This window comes from Ursus maritimus, unplaced genomic scaffold (assembly GCF_017311325.1).
Source record: "Ursus maritimus isolate PB19 unplaced genomic scaffold, ASM1731132v1 scaffold_3, whole genome shotgun sequence".
Lineage (NCBI taxonomy): Eukaryota > Metazoa > Chordata > Mammalia > Carnivora > Ursidae > Ursus > Ursus maritimus.
Window position 1 is genome coordinate 47157358 of NW_024425563.1, and position 22777 is coordinate 47180134.

The following is a 22777-nucleotide window of genomic DNA, read 5'->3' on the forward strand; positions in this document are numbered from 1 at the left end:
TTTCCAGTCTGCCAGGGCCTGTTCTGCCCTACGCTCAGAAGTATTTTTAAAGGATTCAAATTCTGCTTTCAGAAACGCAAGCAACACGAGGAGTATGTGGTTCACACAGAGCACACCAAAATGCCACCACACTGCAGGTGAGGTTACCATGTTAAGCTAACTACAAGAGAAGTAAAATCAAAGTCAGTAAATTCTTAACATTCATATTTTGAGAAATACCATTCAGAGATCCATTTAAAGGCCCAGACCAAGGGAAAAAAATGTTAATGAAAAACTCTCATCACAAATAAATCTGACAATAAAATTACACATCTCCAAAAAATGTGTCCTCTTTAATGTTAATGAGAATACTATACAGAGACATGACACACTGACGTGCATTTATACATCACATTTTTAATCAAGAAAATGTGAAAAAGATACATTCTCTGTGATTGTATGCCACCAACACCACTGTTTGTTTAGTACATCATTTAAACAGCTACACTAACCTAGCTTGTTCCCATGAGATAGAAATACAACTTCAAGATGGCTTAAAAATAATCACTCAGGTCATTCTAAAATGTTTGTCATAAAATTAGCAAAATATGCCTTCTATTCCTAAAGCAAAACATTTCAGATATAAAAAGGTATTTGCTATACTGCAAGCATGTCCGCTCTTTCTTTCTACATGCAGTTCCATTTCTAAAGGTTAAAAAAACCATCGTTGCATGGGCCAAATTACGGAAGTTTCTGTATTCAGACTTGACTTTATTACATAATATTTAGTAGCCATGCTCAATCAACAAGGTCAACAGAAACTTGTAAATATGCTAAATGATACTCTACACACATGTATTTTCAGTGTGGTAACATTAAAATAATCCATTTCCTTTATTCATATAGTTTTGCAAACTGGGGAATAAATAAAGATACAAGCACAGAAACACTTTTCTTAAACCGGTGAGATTAACAGGGGTTATAATTTTATTTACTGATAAGCTGAAGACACTCTGACCCTAGTAACACAAAAGTAGCGCTTGTTCAAAAAAAAAAGTGGAAGAGGGTGCGCGGAAATGTTACCTTGTGGTCTCCATAGTGGTCTGAGGTGGTTTTTTTTTTTAATTGCTAAACTGTATTACTAGCTCAGAATAAAAAGTAACTAGTCAAAATTTAAAACATTCTGATCAAAATGGGTCTGCACGTGCCTTTCAAAGCCCTGCTGGTCATAGTCAGGAGGGAACTGCTCGCTGCACATGGGGCACACCTTCCAGTGACTTTCAACGTGTTCTTCAAATTTGCTCTGATCATAGTTGGGAGGGAACATTAATTCACAGAGGGGACACTTCTTGTGAACGTCAAAGCTTAAAGAAATAGGAAAATGAAAGAATTACACAATTCTAGTAAGTAAAATTTGTAATGACAAGGTTATATTTCTCTGGTTAAGCTAATATTCACCCTAAATGACTTACCTTGAAAGTCTTCAGTTACTTCGGAAACCTTTCTGCTTCTAAAATACCTGCTACTGACAATTGTGTAAACCACTGATAAAGCCTCTAAACAGAGTTTCACAATTAGAGTGACAAAAACATTTTTGTTAAAATCCCCCAAATTCAAGCATATTACATAAGAAAACCTCAATTTTTAATTAATAGCACTTATTTCCCAACAGTATATTCATTCAAGCTTAACTACCACGAGGATTTATTGGCACTGGTTCTCAAAGTACTACACGCATCAGAATCACCTGGAAGCATGTTAAAACACATACTGCTATGATGCCTGGGTGGCTAGTGGGTTAAGCGTCTGCCTTTGGCTCAGGTCATGATCTCAGGGTCCTGGAACAGAGTCCCCAGGGTCGAGGTCCCTGCTCAGTGGGGAGTCTGCTTCTCCCTCTCCCTATGCCCCTCCCCCCTTCTCAAGCTCTGTTTCTTAAAATCTTCTAAAAAAACACACTGCTGGCACCCACACCAAGACTTTCAGGTTCAGGAGGTCTAGGGTACAGCCTGATCATATGCATTTTGAACAAGTTTCCAGGGACCATACTTTGAGAACCACTCATCTACATAATCCAAATTCTACACAGGAAAGAAAAATTACCTGGAATCAAAGCAAAAGCCTGCTCCACGCCCACGTAAGTGCTGACCTGGAGGATCGGGAGCAGAGGGCACATTCTCCTCTTCCTAGGCAAAAAGTAATTTTGCAACTTTTGAGAAAAGCGAAACTGAATGTACATTCCTTAATTCAAGCATACTATTAAAGGAATTAAGATTACCCTTTCTAAAATTTTGCCCCGATTTACTGCTTCTATGAATCAGCTAACAATCGAGTTTGCTGCTCAAGTGCTGGACTGAAACCAACCTGACATGTTATCCATCAGGGGGAAGAGGGGAAGCAATTCATTTTTTTTTTTTTTTACCTTTACACTTTCTAAGCCATATGTAATTTGGTAATGATAACCCCATGATTTTGTATCTCCTAATAAAAGGGCAGAGGGACTCAACAGAATTCTAGATGCTACAATAAGACATAAGTGCTCATGAAATAAGAAATCACCTACTCAGTTCAAAACCAGAAGGTGTGTCCTAAGTTCTCTTAGCAGCCAATTCATATAAAGTCTCGTGACTCCTGATATGCAAAATGACCAAATTTTCACTCACGAATACATTTACTCTCTTTTACTCATCAAGCTTGGTTAATTTCCAAAATCATACTAGACTAAATTTAACAGATTGGGAAGTGAGGTTACACAGGCAGGCCCACTGTCAGCAACAAAAAATGGCTACTAATAAAAAGAAAAGCAGACAAGAACTCAAACATCCAATAATATTTCAGCACTGGATCACACAGCTTTACTAAAAAAACCATGAAGACACTGTTTTAGTGTTGATTTTTAAATTAATAAATTTAATAAATTAATGAACTAGAATAATCAAGGTTATATTAGGTATTCTTTAGGAAGGCAGAGAATCATGTATTCTGAGAAAGATTTCTGCCCAAAACTGCTAAAATAATTATATTTTGGTACTGAAAATAGTCAATGTAAAAAATTTTTTGAATAGCTTTTAACCAGAACCTAGTCTGTTAGCTAAACTGCCAAAATAATTTTATAAGCAAATTTTATTGGAAAGACCAAACCGATATATATTTATGAACAATCCCAATTAAATCCTTATTAAGAAAACATTTTTAATAGCATTTTAATCTCCACAAAGATCTAAACCACCTTTATATCGTTCATCTACTTTGAGACCCGTCAGCACAATACTATTTCTACTACAAAACAAACGAAACCATCTACAGTAAACTGAAGCTCTACATGGAACTCAAAATCCAGCCTACAAAAGTCTTGGGGGAGCTGGCTGGCTCAATCGAAAGAGCACACAACTCGATCTCAGGGATTATGAGCTCAAGCCCCACAATGGGGTGTAGAGATTACTAAAAAATAAAAAGTAACCAAGAAAAATAGAATAAAAATATTTTTTTAAAAAATTACTGTTTATAATAATTTATTGTATATAACCAACTTGAACATCTGAAATAGTATTAAGATGGGTTAATCTCTTAGACAATAAAAGAAATTTGTAAGGTTAATCATACTAAATTCAAAATAAGGTTTTCATGGGCACCTGGGTGGCTCAGTTGGTTATACATCCCAACTCTTGATTTCGGCTCAGGTCATGATCTCAGGGTCGTAGGATTCAGTCCCATGTCAGACTCCGCGCTCAGCAGAGAGTCCGCTCCAGATTCTCTTTCTCTCTTCCCTGCCTCTGCCCCTCCCCTGCCCCGTGCTTGCTCTCTTGCTCTCTCTCAAACAAATCAAATCTTCAAAATGAGTTTTTCATACTAAATTAAGGTTACTAAAATCATACCAAATAGGGTTAATCATACTAAATTCAAAATGCACTCGGGATTGTAAAAATATAATTACCATACGGTACAGCATTTCTAGATATTCATGCAAAGGAATTTAAAGCAGGAACTCAGACGTATGTGTATACCTATTTACTCTCTTTTACTCATCAAGCTTGGTTAATTTCCAAAATCATACTAGACTAAATTTAACAAATTAGATTGGGAAGTGAGGTTACACAGCAGCATTAGTCACAATAGCCAAGAAGTAGAAACAACCCAAATGGCTTAATGGGTGCAGGGATAAACAAAATGTGCTATATAAAATGGAATATTGTAAATATTAAAAAGGAAAGTCTGACACATTACAAAATGGATAAATCTTGAGGATATTATGCTAAGTGAAAAAGCCAGTCATAAAATAATAAATTCTATATGATTCTACTTATATGAGGGACCTACAGTAGTCAAATCCATAGAGACAAAGTAGAATGATGGTTGCCAGAGGCTGGAAAGAGTTGAGAAGAGTAGTTCTGGAGATTGGTTGCACAACAATGTAAATGTACTTAGCACTACAACAATGGTTAAGATGGTAAATTTTTTTGTTACACGTATTCTGTAACTATTAAAAAATGCAATCATGATCAAACTAGCAATATATACTCAGGAGCTAATGACTGAGTTACACCACGTGAATCATTAAGATCTAGACAACAGGACTATATATTCAGCATATAACACACTGTGCTTTAATTCTGCCTTTGCTAAGAATTATTAATGGGGATATTTAGATATCACTGAGTTAATAATGTCAAGGAAGAAAGGTCCACCACTTAGTAAAACTTCTACCAAGTTGATAAAATTACTTTAGTTCAACAGCTTACAAAACATATGCTAAGGCCAAAGTGAATGCATAAGAGAAAAGAGTAATAATGACTGTTTAACTTTTATATAAAACTACTATTTTTTATCCCTGAAAACTTTGTAGTATTATAGAATATTAGTCAACATTCTTCTTTTCATGAGATGTTATTGTTTAAGTTCTGCCAAACAGCCATTTCTAGTAATGGAGCATGTCAGTGAAGAAGTGTCACTAAACTCTAACTATATATTTAAAAGTGAGAAAGCAGACTTCTAAGGAAGATGATACAGTAGGAGGACCCTATATTTATCTTGCCCCAGGCTAGATAACATGTCAGTGCAAATAACCTAAAAAACAACTTGAAGACTGGCAAAACAAACGCCAAAACAAAATGTAGAGAAAGGCTGCGTACAAGGAGGCAGGACGAGCAGAAGCGCAGTGGGGAGCGAAACCCTGCAGGTCTGGCTACCAGAGGGGCCACAGGGGCAGAGACTGTAAGAACAACTATCAACACCAGAAGCCTACAAGGAGAAGATGAATCCCCATAGCATTTGGCTTTGAATATGAGATGGGCCAAATTTCTTAAGTTCTTAAAACCAGCAGGGACTTAAATCCTCTGGAACTTTCAAAAATCAGCAGGCTCAATCTGAGAAAGCCCAGAGGGCCACAGGAAGCTGAGCCCCTGTCCTTACTTAGTGAGACAGCACAGCAAACAGCCCACAGAGATACAACTTGAACCAGCAGCTTGAAAAGTATGCTTGGGGCATACAGGAGGGGGAGTTCGTTACTAATCTCAGAGTTCACTAAAGAACTTCTCTAGGAACAAATCACCTGGCAGGTGCCATTTCTCTCCCCTACCACACCCCAGCATAATCACATGGCCACCTGTGGGAACCAGCAGGGCATCAGCACCCACTAACTTGCTACCACCATGCCCCACCCCTCCAGCCGGACCTGCCTTAGTTCCAGTGCTGTGGGTCCCCTCCCTAAGACAACCTGTTCAAACCTTGCCAAAACTGTCTCACCCAACCTCCAGTGGAAGACACACACGTATTGTTAAAACTGTACCACTCCCACCCATACATGCTTTGCAAAGTAGTCCCAGCCGGCCCAGTCTCCGTAGCAGCTACACCTCCCCTGTGGAAGAGGACCAGCACACACACCTTGCACCCCTGCCTGCCCGTGCTTTGGGGAGCAGCCACAGCCAGCCCTATCTTAGCAGTGGCTGCTTGTTAAAAGAGCCCACTACTTTCAGAACAAGAGACGTAACTACCCTTTCTAACATGCAGAAACAGAGTTAGGCAAAATGAGGAGAAAGAGTAGTATGTCCCAAATGAAAGAACAGGACAAAAATCACAACACGGGACCTATGTGAAGCAGAAAGAAGTAACATGCCTGACAAAGCATGATCATCAGGATCCTCACTGGACCTCAGAAAAGAGGAGAAAACATCAGTGAGACCCTTAACACAGAGATTTAAAAAAAAATCAACCAGAGATGAAGAACACAATCACTGAAATTAAAAATACACATGAGAGAGTAAATACCACGGTGAGGGAAGCAGAGGTACTCAGAAGACTGAGTAATGGAAAGTAATCAAGCTGAGCAAGTGAAAAAAAAATTATGCACAATGAGAAGAGACTCAGGGACACCTGACTCCATCAAGCATAACAACATTCACATTACAGGGATCCCAGAAAACGAAAAGAGAAAAGGGGGCAAAAAATTTATCTGAAGAAATAATAGCTGAAAACTTCCCTGATCTGGGCAAGGAACAGATACCAGATCCAGAAGGCAGATCCCCCAACAAAATCAGCCAAAGGGATCCACACCAAGACACATACTAATTAAAATGGCAAAAGGTAGTGATAAAGAAAAAAAAAATGTTTAAAGCAGCAAAAGAAGATAGTTACATACAAGGGAAACCCCAGAAGGCTGTTAGTGGATTTTTCAGCAGAAACTTTATGGCTAGATGGGAGTGGCATGAATATTCCAAGTGCTAAAAGAGAAATATCTGCAGACAAGAATTCTATCCAGCAAGGCTTTCAGAATAGGAAATCATTTCCAGACCAACAAAAACTAAAGGAGTTCATGACCATTAAACCAGCCCTTCAAGAAATATTAAAGGGGACTCTGAGTGGAAAAGACCGTATGTGAGCATATGAAAAGTAGGAAACAAAGGCAGTAAGAAGCAGCTTATCTATAATAATCAGTCAAGGCATTCACAAAATAAAAGAATGCAAAACATGACACCATATACCTAGAATGTGGGTTGGGGAAAGGAGTAACCAATGGGTTCAAACTTAACCATCAATTTCATATAGACTGCAATATGCAGAAGGTGTTACATACAAACCCAATGGTAACTACAAAGCAAAAACCAGTAATAAATATGCAAAGAATATAGAGAAAGGAATCCACATATATCACTAAAGTCAGCAAACCGTGAAAGAGAGCAAGAGAAGAAAGGATCAGAGAAAAACTACAAAAACCACCACAAAACAAGTAACAAAATGGCAGCACATATATATCATTAATTAATTTGAATGTAAATGGCCTAAATGTTCCAATCAAAAGACATGGGGTGACAGAGCAGATAAAAAAAAATAAGACCCATCTATATGTTGTCTACAAGACTCACTTTTTTTTTTTTTTTTTAGATTTTATTTGTTTATTTGACAGAGATAGATAGCCAGCGAGAGAGGGAACACAAGCAGGGGGAGTGGGAGAGGAAGAAGCAGGCTCATAGCGGAGGAGCCTGATGTGGGGCTCGATCCCATAACGCCACGATCACACCCTGAACCGAAGGCAGATGCTTAATGATTGCGCCACCCAGGCACCCCAAGAGACTCACTTTTGACCTAAAAACATCTGCAGATTGAAAGTGAGGAGATGGAGAAACATTTATCATGCAAATGGATGTAAAAAAGGTGGGATGGCAATATTTATATTAGACAAAACAGACTTTAAACAAAGACTATACAGTTAAGCATCTGCCTTCGGCTCAGGTCATGATCTCAGGGTCCTGGATAGAGGCCTGTGTCAGGCTCCCTGCTCAGCAGGGAGTCTGCTTCTCCCTCTTCCTCTGCGCCCCGCCCCCACTTGTGCTCTCTCAAATAAAATCTTAAAAAAAAAAAAAAAAAAAGACTACCAAGAGACAAAGGACACTATAATAATAAAGGGGACAATCAACAAGATATAACACCTGTAAATATATATGCACCCAAATACATAAAACAGTTAATAATAAATATAAAGGAACTAATTGACAGTAATGCACCAACCGTAGGGGACTTTAACACCCCACTTACATCAGTGGGCAGATCATCCAAACAGAAATGAACAAGGAAACATGGGTTTGAATGACACACTGGACCAGATGGATTTAACAGATATATTCAGAGCATTCTGAAATCCTAAAATAGCAGAATACATATTCTTTTCAAGTATATGTGAACATTCTCCAGAGTAGACCACAGGAGGCTATAACGCAAGTCTCAACAAACTGAAAAAGATCAAAATCGTATCAGGAATCTTTTCTGACTACGACACTATGAAACTAAAAATTAACCACAAGAAGAAATATGGAAATACGGAAAGAGCACAAATACTAAACAATGAATGGGCCAACCAAGAAATCAAAGAAGAGACTTAAAGTTACAAGGAATCAAATGAAAATGACAACAGACCAAAATCTTTGGGCTGCAGAAAAACCAGTTCCAACAGGGAAATTTGTAGCAATACAGGCCTGCCTCAAGAAGCAAGGAAAATCTCAAACAGCCTCACCTTGTATCTAAATCATCTAGAAAATAACAAAAACCAAAAACTAAAAGGAAGGAAATAATAAAGATTAGAGCAGAAACAAACACCACAGAAATACAAACAATTGGCATATAATTTTTCATAATATTCTCTTACAACAAACTGGACAACCTGGGAGAAATGGATGAATTCCTAAAAAACCTATAACCTACCAAACTAAAACCGGAAAAAATAGAAAATTTGAACAGACTGATCACCAGCAACTGCATTGAATCAATAATAATAAAAAAAAAAAACTACCAATAAACAAAAGTCCAGGACCAGATGGCTTCACAAGTAAATTCTATCAAACATTTAAAGAGGACTTAATACCTATTCTTCTCAAACTATTACAAAAAATAGAAGAGGAAGGAAACTTCCAAATTCATTGTATGAGGCCAGCATTACCCTGATAACAAAACCAGATAAAGACACCACAGAAAAGAGAACTGCAGGCCAACATCTCTGATGAACACAGATGCAAAACACTAGCAAACTAAATCCAACATTACATTAAGGAAATCATTCACCACGATCAACTGGAATATTCTTCCAGTATGGAAGGGTGGTTCAATATTTGCAAACCAATCAACATGATACATCAAACCTATGACAGAAAAGACAAAATCCATATGATCATTATCAACAGATGCAGAAAAAGCATTTGACAACGTACATCCATTCATGATAAAAACCCTCAACAAAGTAGGTTTAGAGGGAACATACCTCAACATAATAAAGCCCACATATGGAAAACCCACAGTGAACATCATACTCAACAGGGGAAAAGCTGAGCTCTCTTCCCCTAAGGTCATGAACAAGACAGGGATGCCCACTCTCACTTTTATTCAGATACTAACCAGAATCCTAGCCATAGCAATGAGACCAACAAAATAAACGACATCCAAACTGGTAAGGAAGTAGTAAAACTTTCGTTATTTGCAGACGACATGTAGAGAAAATCCGAAAAACTCTGCTCAAAAACTACTAAAACTGATACATGAATACGGCAAAGTTATAGGATACAAAAATCAATGTACAGAAATTTGTTGCATTTCTATACAAGGAAGCAACAAGAGAAATTAAGAAAACAATCCCATTTACACTTGCACCAAAAACAATAGATACCTAGGAATAAACCACAAAGAGATGAAAGACTTGTACTCTGAAAACTATAAAATACTCATGAAAGAAAGATGATACAAAGAAATGGAAAGACATTCCATTCTTATGGATTGGAAGAATAAATATTGTTAAAATGTCCATACTTCCCAAAGTAATCCACAGATGTAATGCAATCCTTATCAAAATACCAACAGTATTTTTCAGAGAACTAGAATAACAATCCTAAAATCTGTATGAAACGACAAAGACCCCCAACAGCTAAAGCAATCTTGTAAAAGAAAGACAAAACTAGAGGTATCACAATTCCAGACCTTAATCAAAACAGTGTGGTACTGGCACAGAAACAGACAGATCAATGGAACAGAAAACTCAAAAATAAACGCAGAATTATATCATCAGTTAACTTTAGACAAAGCAGGAAAGAACATGCAATGGGAAAAAGATGGTCTCCTCAACAAAATGTGTTGGGAAAATAGGACAGCAACATCCAAAAGAATGAAAATGGACCCTTCCTTACAACACACACAAACTTAAAATGGATTAAAGGCCTAAATGTGAGACCTGAAACCAGAAAGTCCTAGAAGAGAGCACAGTAATTTCACTGACATTGACCACACCAACATTTTTCTAGACAGGTCTCCTGATACAACGGAAACAAAAACAAAATTAAGCTATCAGGACTCATCAAAATAAAAAGCTTCTGCACAGCAGAGGAAATAACAAAACTAAGAGGCAACCTACTGAATGGGAGAAGATATTTGCAAATAACTTATCTGATAAAGGATCTGTATCCAAAATATATAAAGAACTGCTACAACTCAACGCTCAAAAAACAAATAATCCAATTAAAAAATGGGCAGAAGACATGAACAAACATTTTTCCAAAGACGACACACAGACGGCCAACAGACACATGAAAAGATGCTCAACATCACCCATCATTAGGGCAATGCAAATCAGAAACAATGAGTTATCACCTCACACCCATCAAAATGGCTAAAATCAAAAACACAAGAAACAACAAGTGTCGGTGAGGATATGGAGAAAAAGGAATCAGCATGCACTGTTGGTAGGCATGCAAACTGAAGCAGCCATTGCAGGAAAGAGTATGGAGGTTCCTCAAAAAGTTAAAAACAAAACTACCCTACAACCCAATAATCATACACTGGGTATTTACCCAAAAAATACAAAAACACTAATTCAAAGAGATACATGTACCCCTATGTTTAATGCAGCATCTTACAATAGCCAAATCATGGAAGCAGCCAAGTATCCATCAACAGATAACTGGATAAAGAAGATGTGGTATACATATATAAAATGGAGTATTACTCAGCCATAAAAAAGAATGAAATCTTGCCATTTCCAACAACATAGATGGAGCCAGAGAATATACTGCTAAGCAAAATATGTCAGAGAAAAGACAAATACCATGATTTCACTCACATGTGGAATTTAAGAAACAAAACAAAAAGCAAAGGAAAAAGGGAGAGAGATATAAACCAAGAAATACTCGTAACTACAGAGAACTGATGGTTACCAGAAAGGGGGGGATGGGTGAAGAAGGTGATGGGGATTTAAGAGTACACGTATCATGATGAGTACTGAGTAACGTTTAGCATCGCTGAATCACTGTATTAGTGTATCTGAAACTAATATAACACTGTACGTTAACTATACTGGAATTAAAATAATAAACCTAAAGAGAAGCAAGATCTCCATTACGTTTCAAATGTTATTTTTCTCCATATTCAGAAATTAACTCAAAATGGACCAAAAACCTAAATATAAGAGCAAAGACTACAGAAAACCCAGGGACAAATATTCCTATGAATTAGACAATGGTTTCTGAGATCTGAAAACAAAAGTACACGTAAAACCGGAATAAAGTCGACTTCATCAAAATTAAACTTGGGAAGTGCCTGGATGGCTCAGGTGGTTGAGTATCCGACTCTTGATTTTGGCTCAGGTCATGATCACAGGGTCATGAGATTAAGCCCTGTGTCAGGCTCTGCACTAGACACGGAACCTGCTTAAGATTCTCTCTCCCTCTCCTCTCTCCCTCTCAAAAAAGAAAAGAAAGAAAAGAAAGAGAAGAAAAGAGAAAAGAAAAGAAAAACCTGTTGGTACTCATACTATATTTCTGTGTAGCAAGGATTTAGACCCATGTTCCCATTGCTAGGGCATCATATCAAATTCACAGGGTACTATGGGATAGTTGTAATTTTCTAAGTTAATGAAATATGCAGAAACACTCCACATGTGTCAGATATCACGTGAACAACTAGTTCGAGATAGCTCACAGTTTCAACATTAGATAGCTCAGTTTCAATATTCCTTTCAGTGACACCTTATCTTTGACGAGAAGCTGAGTTTTTGGCAGCTGCTGAAATATAAAGCATGTGCTTTGTGAAAATCAGGAAGTGAAGGTGGTTTGTCCAATCCAACTCCAAGGTTTGAGAAGGTGTACAGTGGTCAACAGCCACATACATCCCATTAGTAACTGTGCTTATTTAAGAATGAAAAATAAGAATTTTTCAATTCAGGATACACTATTTTTTTTCCAAATGGTCACTACAATTGTTAGGAAATTGTTAAGTATTTGTTTTGGCCTATAGGGTATCATAAAAAATTTTTTTTACTTAGACACCAAAGGTACCATGAACTGAAAGTCTGGGAACCTCTGGCTTAGTCTATCTGATAGACTGATAGGTGGTTAGGACCATAGCTCCTATAGCCAAACTGATGAGGTTCAAATCCTCAGCTGACTATACCCTTACCAGCTGTGTGATGAAGCAAGCCAGTTATCTTTCTGTTTCCTCCATTAGAAAACAAAACATCGTAATAGTTCCTACCTCACAGGACTGCTATGAAGAACAAATGAGTTAACATTATTTAAATAGCCAAGTACTAGGTGGCAAACTGAGCTAGAGAAATGTTTGGTGCCATCACCATCATAATTATGGTGCTATACTTACTGCCAGTGCAATTAGTAGGGGAAAAGGAGCACAAAAGGCATCTGATCTGATAGCTGACCAACTTCCGGTGCAGAAAGGAGATCTGGCAAGTATAAGCCTGGAGAAGGCTAGAGAACAGGCAGCCTCAACCTGACACCGAGGTCCTGTGGCTGTTAATTACTCCCAGGGCAGGGAACCAGAGAAAAGGAACAGGTCAACACAAATCTGCTATATATATTCCAAAAATTACCCATTAAACTACTTTCACTTCCAAGTGATTTTGTTATTGTAATGACAATATTTTTTTAAAGTCTAAATGTACATAAGTCTAAAGTGAAAAAATCTTCCGATTGCAAAATATAATTATCCAAGGTGTGCCTATTAAGAGTCCTTCCATCTCATTACCAAATCTAAGCATGTCAGCAAATGAGCACAAGACTCTAACACTGCTTCTCATGGGTTTGCAGGAGGGCAAAGCACACAGATCAGAAAGAACATTCTGCTAATTAAACTGAAGCAGATGCCTACGGAAGAGAAGGGCTTGTCACACGTAACATCTGTGCCAAGAATGATCAGATTAAATATGCAAAATGTGAAGTAAAGGTGTGAAAAAGCAGTAAGATTATACTCTAGACCTTAAATAGGCTACAAAAGTTCTGACAGTTTTCCTAATTATTCCCAGTAATGGACATAGGAGGCCAAAAGGCAGGAGGGAGAAATACATTTTTCTCCATTATGGGTGTTGAGCACTAGGGCTAAAATCATGCCTGTCTGAACACTGATCAGTTTCTGCAAAGGTTAATAGCAATTAAATGCAGCAAACTAGATTAAATGAGAAACAGGTCATGATACTGCTGTACTTGCAAAGAGCACGATAAAGCATTTCTTTTAAATTTATCTTAATGCACAGGAAATCTAAAAAGAGCTGCTACGAGGAAAAGAACTTATTTATTAAATGGTGAAGAAATCTCTCAAATGAAATAAAAATGACAAGCTACACAAACTAACTCAAATTATCAGTATTGGGTTGCTGAAAGATTATTAAATACTAATGATGTCTAAAGGACTTTCTCAGAAAAAATAAACTATGATAATGCATTTCTCTTTTCTAAAGATAAAGTAGTCCACTTTAAAATTTAAAGTGGGGTATAAATGCTAAAATTAAAAGATGCATACTGAAGAATATTGCCATTAACACTGCTTCTTCCAACCCAGTACATCTGCAATCAAAATATAGTAAATTACTTAGTGATAATTAAAATTAAACTGTGACTACAGCTAATAATTTATCATATATTTGAAAGTTGCTGAGAGTAAGTCTTAAAAGTGCTCATCAAAAAGGAAAAAACATTTTGTTAACTATGTGTGATAACAAATGTTAACCAGACTTCGTTCATGATCAAATACTGAATCATTATGCTGTAAACCTGAACTAAAGGTATTTATCAATTACACCTCAAAAAAATTTTTTTAAGATTAAACTGATAGCTATGACATTGAGCTCATCCTCTGAACTCACACTTTAGGATTTATACTGAAGTAAAAGATTAAGTCTGAAGCATGTTAATGGTTCATTTTTCAAATTTAAATACAAGCAGGTTTTTCCAAAAATTAAACAATCACATGTATACACAAGCACACACACTCTCTTTTCCAGAAACGTTAACTCTCTACACAGAACAAAAAATAAAAGGAACAGGCTCAGAAAACAGAAATTCAATTTACTTTACTATCCTCAGGGTCTTCTAAACCATCAGGCCGACTAAGGTTTCGAGCAGGCTGGCTACAGACAACATGATCTTCCAGTCCCCAGGAAGGTACTCTCACAGGTGGCCTCTGGATTTCATCTGGATAAAAAGCACCATCTGCTCCATCTGAAATAAAATTTTGGAAGTGAAACCTGGTACTACAGAGTCTCTGCGTACAGCTATGATGAACAGGACATAAAGAACCATTTTTACGCATCACAAAAATGATGTCTTTCTAATCAAAGTAATTTTCAAAAATAAAAATATATGTAATAAGCAAACAGACTACTCATTTGTGCTGCAGCACTCCTAGACGAACCCAGTTACTGTTAAAATTAAAACTACTGGTTACAAGATAATGTTTCCATTAGAGTTAATTGGACCAGTAGTTCTCTAATCCCATTAAGATACAAACCAAAAAGCTCCATATTCAGTTAATCCCAAACCAAAATTATTTTAATAACCTCTGGCTTCCTGTGTTGCGTAAGGATTACCATACTGCAGAACTGGCTGTGTATGTGGCACTGTGGCAAAATGACTGCTTTGCTCTGAGCATGTGTTGAGACACTGTGAGATCTTTTGAGGACTCTGGGAATTCTGACCTTCCATTTTCCTTTCTGCTTGATCTTCTAGATTCCTTTTAAGTTCCTAAAATTAACAAAAACAACGGTGGAAAGCATTCAAATATTTTATAATTAGGGCAGCAATTAAACATTTAGCTAAAATATAATAAAATTACTTCCCTATTATGGTTAAAGAATACAACTGAAAAATCTGGCTCTTTTTTTTTTTTTTTTAAGATTTTATTTATTTATGTGACAGAGAGACAGCCAGCGAGAGAGGGAACACAGCAGGGGGAGTGGGAGAGGAAGAAGCAGGCTCCCAGCAGAGGAGCCCGATGTGGGACTCGATCCCGGAACACCCGGATCACGCCCTGAGCCGAAGGCAGACGCTTAACGACTGCGCTACCCAGGCGCCCCCTGAAAAATCTGGCTCTTAACTTCTCATAAATGTCCCTTCCACATATAACATGAGAAGGCAGAATAAAGCACAATGTATTTTCAAATTTTTTTGTGCCAAGAAGCTGCCCTTTTTATTGAGCTAAGAGGAAACTGTGTATCTCTTACCACTTAGTTATTAGTAAAAGCCAAAGGACAAAAAGCAAAGCAGACTGCTTCTCTAGTAAACTCTATCAAACATTTAAGAAACTTACTAGTATTTAAAAATACTAATCCCATATAAACTCTTTCAAAAACTAGAGAAAAAACACTTCTGGGGACGCCTGAGTGGCTCAGTTGGTTAAGTGTCTGCCTTCAGCTCAGGTCATGATCCCAGGGGCTTGGGATCAAGCCCCACATCAGGTTCCTTGCTCAGCAGGAAGCCTGTTTCTCCCTCTATCTGCCACTTCCCCTGCTTGTGCGTGAGCTCTCTGACAAATAAATAAAATCCTGGAAAAAAAAAAAAAAAACACTTCTGAACTTTATTTATAAGGCCAATACTATCCTAATACCAAAGTCAAACAATGACATCACAGGAAAACTGCAGACCTCATCCCTCATGAATACTGATGCAAAAATCCTTAAAAATCAAATCCAACGATATTTTAAAAGAATATAACATAACCATGTGGGTTGTTCTTTTTTATTGTTTTTGTTTTTAAAGATTTTATCCTTTTTTTTTTTTTGGACAGAAAGAGCGAGCACAAGCAGGGGGAGCAGCAGGCAGAGGCAGAGGGAGGCTCCCATTGAGCAAGGAGCCCACACGGAGCTCAATTCCAGGACGCTGGGATCATGACCTGAGCCGAAGGCAGATGCTTAACTGACTGAGCCACCCAGGCACCCCAACCAAGTGGGTTTTTATCACAAGAAAGCAAATTTAGCTTAACATCCAAAAATCAATATAATTCACTATGTTCACAGACTAATGAGGAAAAAAATCGTATGATCATTTAAATAGATGCAGAAGAAACATCTTACAAAATTCAACAGGCATTCATATATATATATTTTTAAATCTCAGCTAACTAGAAATAAAAAGGAACATCCTTAATATGAAAAAAAAGACACTTCAAAACCCTACAGTGAATATTAATGGTGAAAAACTAAATGATTCTACCTAAGGTCAATAGTAAGGCAAGGATGTCTGCTCTCACCACTTCTACTCAACACTGCACTGGAGATTCCAAATAGTGGATTAAGGCAAGATTAAGGCAGACTGGAAAGAAGTAAAATCATCTTTATTCAGAGGATATGATCATATATGTAGAAAATTCTAAGGAATCTAAAGAACTAGGAGAATGAGTAGATTTAGCAAGGTTGCAATCAAGATCAATATATAAAAGCAACTGTATTTCGATATGTAAGCAACACAATAAAAATGAAGTTTTTAAAGATACCATTAATAGTAGAATCAAGAGATATTAAAATACTTAGGAATAAGTTTAATAAATGTTCAAGGCCTGTAGACTAAAAACAACAAACATGCTGAGAGAAAGTGAAGAGAACCTCAATAAACAGAAAAATACACCACATTCGTGGACTGGAAAACTTGGCATTTTTATAAATTCCTCCCAAACTAATCTACACATTCAATACAATCCCAATCAAAATCCCCGCAGGCTTTTGTATAAATTGACACGCTGATTCTAAAATAAACCCTGAGACACAAAGGTCCTGAAATGGCCCATTTTTAAAAAGAACAAAGTTGGAAGACTTACACCTGATTCCAAGACTTAGAACAAAGCTATAAAATGAAGACAACAGATGTTGATATATGGATAAACACACAGATTAGGGGCTGGCAAAATTTTTCCATAAAGGGCCTGACAGTCAATATTTTCAGCTTTGTAGGACACAGTCTGTCAAAACTATTCAAATCTGCCTCTGTTGTTGCAGCCGTAATGCCTAAATGAATGGGCATGGTCATAAACTAATGACTTTATTTACAAAATAGGCCATGAGCTATATTTGGCTTGTAGATGTCAGTCTGCAGATCCCTGATATAAATCAATAAAACAGAAAATGGTCCAAAAATATACCCATTCTCATAGTCAGTTAATTTTCGACAGAGATGCAGAAATAATTCAATGAAGGAAAAGGGTAGTCTTTTGAATGTTAGCTTAAAAAACTGGGTATCTACAAATAAATGTTGACTATATATACCATACAAAAAAATTTAATTATTATTTTTTTAAGTAGGCTCCATGCTGGACATGGAGCTCACAACGCTGAGATCAAGACCTGAGCTGAGATTAAAAGTTGGAGGCTTACCGACTGAGCCACCCAGGCACCCCCCCCCAAAATTAATGTCAAGTGGATCATAAATCTAAACATGAGAGCTAAAAGCTGTAAATCTACTGAAAGAAAAATAGGGGAAAATCTTTGTAACCTTGGATTGAGCAAAAAAAAATTTTTAAGATAGGACACAAATAGCATGAACCATTAAGAAAAATATTGCTAAATTAGACTATTTTCAAAATTAGAAGATTTTGTTCTTCAAAGGTATTTTTAAACACAAAAAAGGCACTGGAAAACAGTATGGAGATTCCTCAAAAAGTTAAAAATACAGCTACCCTATGACCCAGCAATTGCACTACTAGGTATTTTTACCCCAAAGATACAAATGCAGTGATCCGAAGAGTCATGTGCAGCCCAATGTTCCTAGCAGCAAGGTCTACAACAGCCGAACTACACAAAGAACCCAGATGTCCATCCAAGGATGAATGGATAAAGAAGATGTGGTACATATATACAATATTACTCAGCCATCAAAAAAAAAATGAAATCTTACCATTTGCAATGACATGGACGAAACTAGAGGGTATTATGCTAAGTGAAATCAATCAGAGAAAGAAATTATCATGTTTTCCCTCATATGTGGAATTTAAGAAACAAAAGGGTCATAGGGAAAGGGAGGGAAAAATAAAATAAGACAAAATCAGGGAGACAAACCATAAGAGATTCGTAAATATAGGAAACAAACTGAGGGCTGCTGGAGGGGAGGTGGGGGGGAATGGGGTAACGGGGCAATGGGCATTAAGGAGGGCACGTGATATAATTTAAGCACTGGGTGTTATATGCAACTGACAGATCGATCACTGAACTCTACCTCTGAAACTAATAATACACTAAGTAAATTAACTGAATTTAAATAAAATTTAAAAATAAATAAAAATGGAAAGGCAAGTTACGTATTGGGAGAAAATATTTCCAGGACACATGAAAAAGGAATTATATTTAGAATATATAAAGAACTCTTAAAACCAAATACAACCAATAAAGACAATTCAACTAAAAAACAAAGATCTCAACACTTCACAAAAGAATATACATGAATGGGGGCACCCAGCTGGCTCAGTCGGTACAGCATGTGATTCTCAATCTCAGGGCCATGAGTTTAAGCCCCATGTTAGACACAGCTTTAAGTATATATACTTAAAAAAAAATGTATGTGTGTGTGCGTATATGAATGGCCTGTAAGCACAGGAAAAGATGCCCAGCACCACTAGTCATCAGGGAAATTAAAAAAACCACAGTAACACTGCACATCCACCAGCATGACTAAAATTAAAACCCAATAAATAATACCAAGTACTAATGAGGCTACAGAGCAACTGGAATGTTCATACACTGCTAGTGGGAATGCAAAATGGTACAGCCACTTTAAAAAAAAATTCGGCTGTTTCTTAAAAATATATCCATCATATAAGAAAGCAATTCCATTCCTAGGCATCTACTTGAGAGAAATGAAAACCTATGTCCACAAAAAGACAGGAGAATGTTCATAGCATTATTCATAGCAAACCACTAGAAATAATCCATATGTCCATCAGCTGGTAAAAGATTTATGTCCAACCAGTGAATGGGTAAATTCTGCGTGATTGCTTATATGAAATGTTAGAGAAGGTAAAACTATATATAGTAGCAGAAAGTAGATCACTGATTGTCTGGGACTGGGATAGCTGACGGAATTGAGTAAAAACAAGCATGAAGAAACTTGGTGCAGTAATGGAAACATTCTATAGTTTGAATATAATGGTATTATCAGAAATATTACCAAATCCATCAATATTACCAAAATCCATCAAATTGCACTTATAATAGGTAGGTTTTATTACATGTAAACTATACCTTGGTAAAGGTGTTAAAGAAAAAAAAAAATCAGCCAAAATTTTAACAAAGGATGTAAAAATGGAAAATTTCATGTGTAAAGTAAAACTCAGCTAGTTTTGCTGAATGTCATCCCATAAGACTAGAGATGAGATTCTGTGTCAGCAAATTTTTACCTATATAAATGACCATTAAATGAAGTAACCTTAAAACAGAGTAAGTCGTTATCACTGAAAGCAAAACTGGTAAACATGAAAAATTCAAGTCAATTTAGGTTTGAGAAGAGATATAGCAATTAAAAGTTCCTCCTAAGCATGTGAAAAAGTACAGAAGGTATGGGACATAACATATTGCAGGACTGGGTAAATGAATGATATGGCTAGAGCACAGGGCGCATGTGAAGAGCAAGAGAAAAGACAAGCTGAAGGCCAGATGTGCCAAATCTATACCAAAGAGTTTACGACAATGGGCCTAACAGTTCTTGAATAGTCATAACATGGCCCTTCAGTAAGGTTATTCTAGGAAGGCTATACTGGGCACACTAGAAATTGGGCATACGTGAAATTAGCAACAAGCAGGGGATGGCATGACATGGTAGACTAGAGTCAGACTGACCTGGCTTTGCTCATCAGCTTCAGCACTAATAACCCTGAAGAAGTTACATTCTCCAGCCCTAGGAGGACTACTGAGAAATTAGAGAAGTGTTTAGAACACAGCAGGTCCTCAGTGGAGGTTCCCTCATCTCCTGCCATGACTCAAAAAGTGCCGCCATGTAATTCAAAATTGTGAAAGTGCAATGTGAGTAGAGAAAAAGTGAAAGTAAATTAAAAAAATATTTCAAAGACAAGTCAAGAGGAAAAGGGCACGAACAGAGCAAAAGATGTAGACAGGATAAACTGCTACAAAAACTTAAGCAAATTACCTTAGAAGAACATGGTGAAATTCTGTAAGCAAACAATAAACTACTTAAATGGAGCCAAGAGTTTCACTGAAAGATTTATGGTACAGTCAAGCAACTTCGTAGAGATTGCAACATAATAAAGAGTTCCAAGTTAATACTCCTCGACCATCAGAGATGCAATAAATCCCCTGCAAATAGGATGCAGGGTAAGAAAAGGACCAGTAACAAGCAGCTTTGTTTCCTCATGAGGGAAACTGGAGGCGGGGTAAACAGAACACAGGGACATGAACAAGACAGATACAGGCAGGTTGTTTGATAAATCAGAAGACTGAGCTCTTGACTTAGAAAATCTGATTCTCAAATTTGCATTCACAACACTCCCCAAAGGGTCCATGTTTAGAATTCAGGAGATAAATGAACTTGGATGAGGAAAATGAATTTATATCTTTTCACTAACTTTTAACTGAAATTTAGCATTTTCTTCAATTATGAATGTAGGCACACACACACACACAAAAAAAAACCCCAGCAATAGCTGCAGTACCTTTGTCACCTACAGAATCAGATATTTTCACTTCATATTACAGTCATTGCAGCCATCTCAAAACAGCCTCTACATTTCACCACCTTGAAATTATGGTAATTACTACACATGCTAAATCTTATTTAACATTTTTAAATAAACACATGTACTACTGTCACATATCATAAACTTGTTTTAATATTTTGATAACTATTTCTTATAACTCATTTCCGTTGTGATTCTGTATATTTTGCTTTATTCATTTAAAAATATTTCTGGGAGGGGCGCCTGGGTGGCACAGCGGTTAAGCGTCTGCCTTCAGCTCAGTGTGTGATCTCTGTGATCTGGGATGGAGCCCCATATCAGGCTTCTCTGCTGGGAGCTTGCTTCTTCCTCTCCCACTCCCCCTGCTTATGTTCCCTCTCTCGCTGGCTGTCTCTGTCAAATAAATAAATAAAATCTTAAAAAATAATAATAATTCTGGGGCACCTGGGCGGCTCAGTCGGTTAAGAAGCCGATTCCTGACTCTGGCTCAGGTCATGACTTGGGGTCCCGGGATCAAGCCCTGCATCTGGCTCTGAGCTTGGCAAGGAGTCTGCTTGGGATTATCTCTCTGCCCCTCCCCCAATCACTCCCTCTAAAATAAACAAATCTTTTAATATATTAAATATATGTTATAAATATATATAATTTATATATTTTATATTAATATATTTAATATATATTAAACACATTTCACCAGACTACCAAAAGGCCCTTTGAAAAATCATGGTCAAGAACTCCTGTAAGACCTCCTCTACCTTCAAAAACATGTATGACATGAATGTGGCTAACGAGCAAAATAATATTGATGGCTGATTCCTAACTCTCCTTAAAAAAACCTCCACGATTTAAGAAATAGATTTTGTTAGGGGCGCCTGGATGGCTCAGTCAGTTAAGTGTCTGCCTTCAGCTCAGGTCATGATCCCAGGGTCCTGGAATCGAGCCCCACGTCAGGCTCTCTGCTCAGCTGGGAGCCTGCTTCTCCCTCTCCCCCCCTTACTTGTGCTCTCTCTTGCACGCGCTCTCTCTCCCAACTAAATAAAATCCTAAAAAAAAAAAATAATAATAGATTTTGTTAGGAGTCCTCTCTTATAGTTCCAGGGCACAAAAGTTTGTTCAGCTGGTTTGCCTCTGCTAGAGTGCCTAAATTAATTAATTCAACTAATATTTAACTTCAAATATCAGGTGCTGTACTAGCAGCTACAGATACAATGGTGAATAAAACAGAAGCAATTCCTATCTTCATGGATCTTACAATTAAGCAGACGAGCCAGATGTTAAGAAAGCACAGAAATAAATATAATTACAAATTATGGTAAGTGCTATGCAATAAAAGTACAGGTACCAGGTTTAACAGAGGCACGAACTTCAGACCGAAGGTCAAAGAAGCCCTTACCGAAGAAGAGTCATTTATTCTAGGACTTGAAGGATGAGTCAAGAGTGGGGGGAGGGGGGGGGCAGGCAGCACCTGGGTAGCTCAGTCGGTTAAGCGTCTCGCTCTTGGTTTCATCTCAGGTCACGATCTCAGCATTGTGGAGTCAAACCCTGTGTCAGGCTCCACGTTCTACATGGAGTCTGCTTGATATTCTCTCCCTCCCTTCCCCCCATGCATGCATGTGCACTCTCTAATAAATAAATCTTTTTAAAGAAGTAGTTATGAATAAATATTTAGAGGGAAATATTACAAATTCTGGGATATACCTGAAAAAATATCTCTGGGGAAAGGAAGGAAGGTAATTATGGTTGCACGAATAAGACAGCCATAAAGTAACAATTACTGATGCTAGGTGAGGAGTACAACCGAGTTCATTCTATTATTCTATTCTAGTATGTTTAAACTCCTAAGGGGGGGGGTAGAGTCCAACAAAGTAACAAAGAA

At 37.3% G+C, this 22777-nt stretch overlaps 1 protein-coding gene across 2 annotated transcripts in view; it reads right to left on the minus strand.

Moving 5' to 3' along the window:
• Nucleotides 1-313: 313 nt before the first annotated feature.
• Nucleotides 314-22777, minus strand: part of TAX1BP1 (Tax1 binding protein 1) — a 78799-nt gene continuing 56335 nt past the window's right edge. The window contains exons 15-18 of one of the 2 annotated variants that reach the window (XM_008686440.2): nt 14927-14972; nt 14302-14450; nt 2080-2162; nt 314-1343 (exon numbers count right to left, since the gene is read on the minus strand). In XM_008686440.2, coding sequence (XP_008684662.1) covers nt 1142-1343; nt 2080-2162; nt 14302-14450; nt 14927-14972 — 480 coding nt within the window. In that variant the 3' untranslated portion in view covers nt 314-1141. Of the gene's footprint in view, nt 1344-2079; nt 2163-14301; nt 14451-14788; nt 14973-22777 lie in introns of both variants that reach the window. The other variant, XM_008686439.2, reaches the window with a different exon arrangement.